The following is a 6,270-nucleotide window of genomic DNA, read 5'->3' on the forward strand; positions in this document are numbered from 1 at the left end:
GTGAGAAGGTGTACCTGTGCGCGTGTACGTATCTTAATGCATCTGAACAGGAAAGTACAGTTCTGAGAATAGTTCACCGTGAAAGCGCTGTGACACGTTTGAGACTTTGCGTTGCTATTTAGGTCGTTTAAATTAGATTCTAGGGAACTTGCTTCAAGTAACGCTTTTATACAACTAATTTCCAAGATAAAACTCTTGCTATGGGGGAAATAGTTTTTAATAATGCATTTAAGAATTCGTTATGTTAATACAGGTACAGTGAAAGAGTCTGGTGAGAAACATAAGGGATCTGTTGAAATTCCTAACCTGTCAGAAGAAAATGAGGTAGATGATACAGAGGTAGGTGTGAAATACTGATATGGCTATATAGGTTCAGAATTCTTAAATAAAGCATTAATCAACATATAGGCATCATGTTTTGATTTATCCTGTGATTAAGTGGGATGATTACACTTGGGTAGTTTGTTTCATGTGTTTATTTTTTTATACTTGGAATCATGACTTACCTGTGTTCTGAAATTTACCTACTAGGAATGTGCACAGTTTTCTTGCTAATTACTGTTTGTGACGATATACTAACTACAAATTTGAGAAGAACTCTGCTTGTTGTAGTCTTAAAAAAAAAAACAACCTACCCCTCCAAAAAACTTAAGAACTGAAGGAATCTCCTTTTTGACTGTATCACAGTTGATAGTGTGGCTTCCACAGATTCCTCAACCTCTGCTGTGCAGTTGGCAACTCTGTTTATACTTGATGAACTTGACCATGATACTGTGGAGATGAGATACTACATTTATTTAAGTCAAAACCCAAGAGGGCTTATTTTTGGCAAAGGTAGGATAAACTTGAGAAGATAGTGAACTTGAAATTGCAGCTGTCCTCTGAATATAGTAAACAAAGCCAAAATACTTTCCTTAGTTGCCAGAACCCAAAAGGCTCAATGTTTAGATGCCTCTTAGATTTTGTAATTTTTCTGTTTCTAGATAAATGTTAGCAAAAAGAAAGGGGAAGGCGATGTTCTGAAGGACCTTATGAGAACTGAGGGAACCACAAAAGTCAGAGAGGCCCTGAGAGATTACCTGAAAGCACTTAAAACAGGTAATTTAAACCAGTGTGTTAGGTATGTTTTTATGCAGTCTTCTTTCTTGCCTAGAGTGGCAATATATTCACAAGTCCTTGGGTTTGCATTGGTTATATTTTTTAATTGTTACCGGCTGAGATGAAAGAAGTTAGTCCTACCAGTTGAAACCTTTATTGCTGTCAAACGTGGCAGCGCCCAGAAGTTTCTGTAGCGGCCCAGGCTGTATTGCGTTACACACACTGACCACAGAGATCACTGTAAGACCTGCAGACTGGATGGCTGGCTGGCAAAACAATGCCCGGACCCCAGCTTGTCATTTCTCTGCTGTACTGTGTAGAAGTTCATGGAGATGGTGCATTCTTTCATGGGCACAGGTAACTTTGAAAAAGCTGGTGTTTTTAATGGAAATTGCTGTTAGGCTCTCTTGCTAATAAAAACATACGAATAAGGTGGGGAAACTGGATTAGAGTTGTATGTCCCGTTCCGTGCTCCCGTTCTTCACAGTTTTACCCAGCAATCTTCATTAAGTATCTAAATGTCATGGTGGTTGTACAGCTCAATTTCATACTGAAAAGTGCTTCTCTCTGTTACAGAGTTTACTTCGGGAATGATTCTGCCAACAAAAGCTGCTGTTGGTCAGGAGCTGGCTGCTGAGCGAAAACTAAGTGGGAGCACCATGCAAGTACGTTGGTTTTTAAGTGTGGTACGAATTTAGTATTACCATAAATGTAGTCCCTATAGGTTTTGCTATGGTAACAATGGCATATCCCTGTGTTAACCTGCGAAAGTGAAGGCCTTTGGGATGGAACTGCCTCCTCATGGCTGTGATCAGGGACTGTAGGAGAGGAATGACCCCTCGCAGATCCTGGGCACGGGTCTGCCAGGCGCAGAAGAGGATGGCAGCATGTATGTACTCCTTAGTGCTTTGTTCTGTAGCAGCTGTAGCTTGGGCAAGGTGAAGCTGGAATTCACCTGCATGGGTCACTTCCCCCAGGCTAAAGTTAGCTTCAGATGTCTTTGGAGCAAATCACGCACTCATAATTTTTTCACTTAATTTAGTCAATCCTGATTAATAATACTGTTAGAGAAAACAGAAGTATGCTGTATAATTAAGATATATTCACACCACAGTATGTTTTTAAGAATGCAGACGTAACGATAATCCTGCCATTCCAGAACTTTAAAATGTTTGCTCTTGCAGTCATTTACGTGACCATTGTTTGCTTTACAGGATTCTATTTCACCACAGCCTTTGGATATAGTTGGTGTAAAGATTCCAACAGTGAAGATACTTATGAGAGAAATATTCAACTCTCCAGCAGATGAACTTTATAGCATCTTCACAACTAAGGAAGTAAGTGATAGTCTCAGTAAGCAGTATAACTTAATGAGCATGCTGTTACATCTGAGTAGTTGTGTAAGTAGTAAATGTGTCGCATTCATACTGTCAAGTACATGCAGTACTCCTTAAGTACGTTAAATGGAGAGATGTGATCGTCCAGAAAGCAAAGGATTAATGAGCTACCCTTTTCTTGTAACTTCACTAAGTATTTGTAATTGTCGTAATTTGCTCCTCAAGTTTTGCTGAAGAGCTTCATCTTACAGGCAGCTGAAAAAGTGAAAGGGTCGAGGCAGTGTGTCAGTTTGGTCTCCAGCCAAGGAACAAAGGCTGACCTCGTTGACAAGTTCTTGCGATAGCAATCAGAAAGCACTAGAAGGTGGCAGTAGCATCGTTCGTTCCACTTTTACCTTTTAATGAGAGCTTATTGGGATGGCTTAGACCTTTTTTTTTTTTTTTGCCAGTTGCTACCTTAATAGGGAGAAAAGCCAACTAAACAAAGTAAAGTTGCATCTCTGTGTAGTTTGTATGCAACTCAGTATCACATTCCTTTTTTTAGGCAACTGAAGTGCTCAGTAATGTCACTGTTGTTAGCCACAGCTTAATGAGATTAACTAGTGGATGTGATGATATTGTTGCTTATAGGGTACAAAATAGAAAATTACTAATTTGGGGCTTGTGTCCTTCAAAAGAGCCTGGGCTGGTATTGGAGACCTTTAAATTAGAATCCCAATGGGAGAAGTAATGGCTCTCGGCAATTTTCTTTCTTGCACTGTCCTAGAGCTGCTGCTCATTGCCAAATCTAGTATCAGCCAGACATGTCTATGTGCATGTATGTGCTTTGCCTAAGCCCCTCGCATACGGCTGGAGTCTTTACTGCTCTTTGCATTTGCCATCACTGGCTTTTCAGCATTTACATTCTCCTTTTGGCCCCTGCAACTGCCAGAGGGCTCAGTGGAGTGCTGTATGAAAAGCCCAATTAGTGCTTAAAGATGTTTAGGTATATCACAGTTCATTTCTTCAGCAAACCTGCCTTGTCTTTATAATGATGTGGTGCATTATGTATCAGGATAGATTTGTCGTTAACTGACTCATGTATTCTTCTTTTGCTAGTTGGTACAGAAGTTTTCTAAATGTCCTGCCGTGATTGAAGCTGAGAAGGGAGGCAAACTTCAGATGTTTGATGGCTGTGTCAGTGGTGAATATGCAGAATTGGTAAAAAGCTCCTACTTTGCACTACAAAAATGGGGGGGAAGGTAGGGGTATCAGCTGCTTCTGTGAGCTAGAAAGTAGCATCAGCTTCTCTAATGTGTATTCGGTTCCTCTGCTACAAAGCCAAAAATTTGCTATTATGTTGTGTGATTTTTCTTCCCCATCAAAGGAGTAGGCACTGCTGACACCTAACAACCTGCGCTGCGGGAGAAAACTCTCAGCACCGTCCTTTTTTACTAGGAGGAGTGAGAAAGCAGGCTTAAGGTTTATTTCCCAAATCTGTATCACCACTTTGTGTAACAGGAGAAATGGTCTCTGTTCTATTCAGGGCAAATGTTACACTCTCCCCAGCTGAATGCTTTTGCAAATACAAGGGAAAAAGTGATAATTAGAGCTCAGCTCCATTTTTGAAACCGCTGAAGAATCATTTTCACAGTTGCTAAGCCAAGACTTGGTCTCTTCATGTCTGTCCAGATGACGGGCAGTAAGTATCACTGATGATTGGACAACTTGTAAAAAAGCAGAGCCTTGGAAATTTGGGCTTTCAGTGCAAGCTAATAAAATTTGTCATTAACTCCAGAAAGGGCTCAGTCTGGAAACATAAATGCTGCAGAACACCCGCGATTGGCTTCAGTGGTAACATCCCATTATTGAAGCCAAGGGAAGTCAGATGTATTCGTCAACCTTTGCAATTAGATACGGAACTATTTAGGTGAAACAAGTCAAAATATAAACCTAATGGCTTAGTGAAAACAAGCCTGGTTTAGACCAAACTTAGGCTGACTTAATGCTTATGTTGAAGCAGTACCTCCCCTTCTCACAAGAGCTGGTGGCATGCTGTAAGGCACCGTTGGGCAATACTGCTTGACTCGAGCATTAAAGCAGGCTGGATTGCTTAACAGAAAATCATGGGCATATTCTGTCATGCTTACAAATTTCGTTGTTTTGTATTCACTAACTCATCAGCCTGACCTTTTCCCATAGAGAAAACAAAACAGAGGAACATAGCAAGCTGAGAGCTTGATGAAAACAGTTTATTTAAAAGAAAAACAAAAAAAACAAAAAAACACAACAAAAAAACCCCAATCTTTTTATTGTTCACATGCACGCATCTACTATTACATAAGATAACGTTCCTCTCCTTATTTTCCAGGGGAGAATTAGCACTGAGTAACCGTAATGCGAATTATCTCAAACGGTAATGGGGAGAACCTTCTTATCTTCTTACAGGTCCCAAGCCAAAGAATTGTCCTGAAGTGGAGGTGTAGAAACTGGCCTGATGGTGAGTCTTTCTGAGGACCTCTTAATAGAGGCTACACTTTGCAGGGGGAAAAGGAACAAGCGTGACAGTTGCCAGCCTTGCTCACTTAGTCTGTGCTCTTTGGAGAATAGCCTGATGGCCATAGCAGTTGTCATCTGTGAAAAGAGGCTTCACTCAGACACAGGCAAAAGCAGATAGGAAATTAGCAACAACAAAGGTAATCCCTTAAAAACCACTGTACTGACATGTCATATTTTCTTCCTTCAGAACATTATGCAACGGTTGCCTTGAATTTCAAGGATATGGCTGCGCAAACGGAACTGCAGTTAGAGTGCAAAGGAGTTCCTGTCTCTAATGAAGACAGTACAAGACAATGTTGGAAGAAGCAGTATTTTGAAGAAATACGTATTTTACTGCAGCAATCCAAAGACAATATGGAATGATAACAGCACTGTCGTTTTGTTAGGGCATTACTTTTTATACTTTGTTAACATTTGTTTTTTAAAAAAAGTAATTTATTTGTGGGAAGAATAAAGACCCGCTTCTATGATACTGTACATAAATTTAAGCATTATTTATGCATTTTTAGTGACCCGAGGTGGCAAGTAAGTCTACTTACATAAACAGCTTTACTTGCAGAAACTGAGCTCTGCTCTGCTCACCTGCAAGTTCAGAGAGTAATAATGATTCAGCTGCAGTAAAGCACTACCATCAGAGGTAGGTAAGCCACAAGAATCAATAGAAAGCATTTGCGGGTCTTTAATATTCGGTGTATCGAGTGGCAAAATTAAATCCCTCTAGGAGATGGGGTTCCCATAAGAGGTGAACTGAAACAGATTAGGAAACTGCTGATACGTTAGATCTTTCAAGAAATGTGGGGGATATAGTTTACAGCCTTTTAAAATACTACTTAATATTGCTTTAACTGCAGACTGAATTTGTTTCTAACTCTGTAGACAGTTTTAGGGGAAGATAATTAACAATGTCACATCATTCAGGTTGGTACGACGGTTACCACTGTTAAGTCTGCATGCACTGGACTCACTTGACCTCAGTGTGAAATTTATTTTGGAAGAAACCAACAGTAATAACGCTTTCCTTTTGCAATTCTGTAAGCCTTCCGTGTAACTCATTTATGGCCCTCTGTACTTCTGCAGCTCAGACTGAAGCGAGCAACTGTTTGTTAGACAAATGCGAGAGGAGCATAGTTGCGATATTGAAAGTACTGTTAATTGAACCACATGGAGGTTAGCAAGGATAACTTAATTCTCCACTGCTTTATAAAAAGTGTATGAATTAAGTATGCAGTTTGAAACAAATGGACCAAAAAAGGGCAAGCTACCTTTGGAAAACATGGTTGGCTCAATAAAATAAATT

The 6,270-nt window shown here is 40.0% G+C and overlaps 1 protein-coding gene across 1 annotated transcript; it reads left to right on the forward strand.

Annotated features, from left to right (window-relative positions):
- The first annotated feature begins 218 nt into the window (after positions 1-218).
- On the forward strand, positions 219-5,450 carry AHSA2 (AHA1, activator of heat shock 90kDa protein ATPase homolog 2 (yeast)). Its single transcript, XM_010286503.1, has 7 exons — positions 219-339; positions 984-1,098; positions 1,675-1,763; positions 2,313-2,435; positions 3,534-3,635; positions 4,863-4,914; positions 5,161-5,450. The coding sequence occupies exons 1-7, from the start codon at positions 223-225 to the stop codon at positions 5,334-5,336; spliced, it is 774 nt and encodes a 257-aa protein (XP_010284805.1). The 5' UTR covers positions 219-222; the 3' UTR covers positions 5,337-5,450.
- Positions 5,451-6,270: the final 820 nt, after the last annotated feature.

Source organism: Phaethon lepturus, unplaced genomic scaffold, assembly GCF_000687285.1.
Source record: "Phaethon lepturus isolate BGI_N335 unplaced genomic scaffold, ASM68728v1 scaffold30054, whole genome shotgun sequence".
In the NCBI taxonomy this organism is placed as follows: Eukaryota; Metazoa; Chordata; class Aves; order Phaethontiformes; family Phaethontidae; genus Phaethon; species Phaethon lepturus.

What these genes read in the sequence shown, in the direction of transcription:
- AHSA2 (XM_010286503.1), top strand. Translation starts at nt 223, where the DNA reads ATGCATTTAAGAATTCGTTATGTTAATACAGGTACAGTGAAAGAGTCT. An exon ending in GCATCTTCACAACTAAGGAA is followed by an intron (nt 2,436 to 3,533) that starts GTAAGTGATAGT and finishes TTCTTTTGCTAG; the next exon opens with TTGGTACAGAAGTTTTCTAA. An exon ending in GTGGTGAATATGCAGAATTG is followed by an intron (nt 3,636 to 4,862) that starts GTAAAAAGCTCC and finishes ATCTTCTTACAG; the next exon opens with GTCCCAAGCCAAAGAATTGT.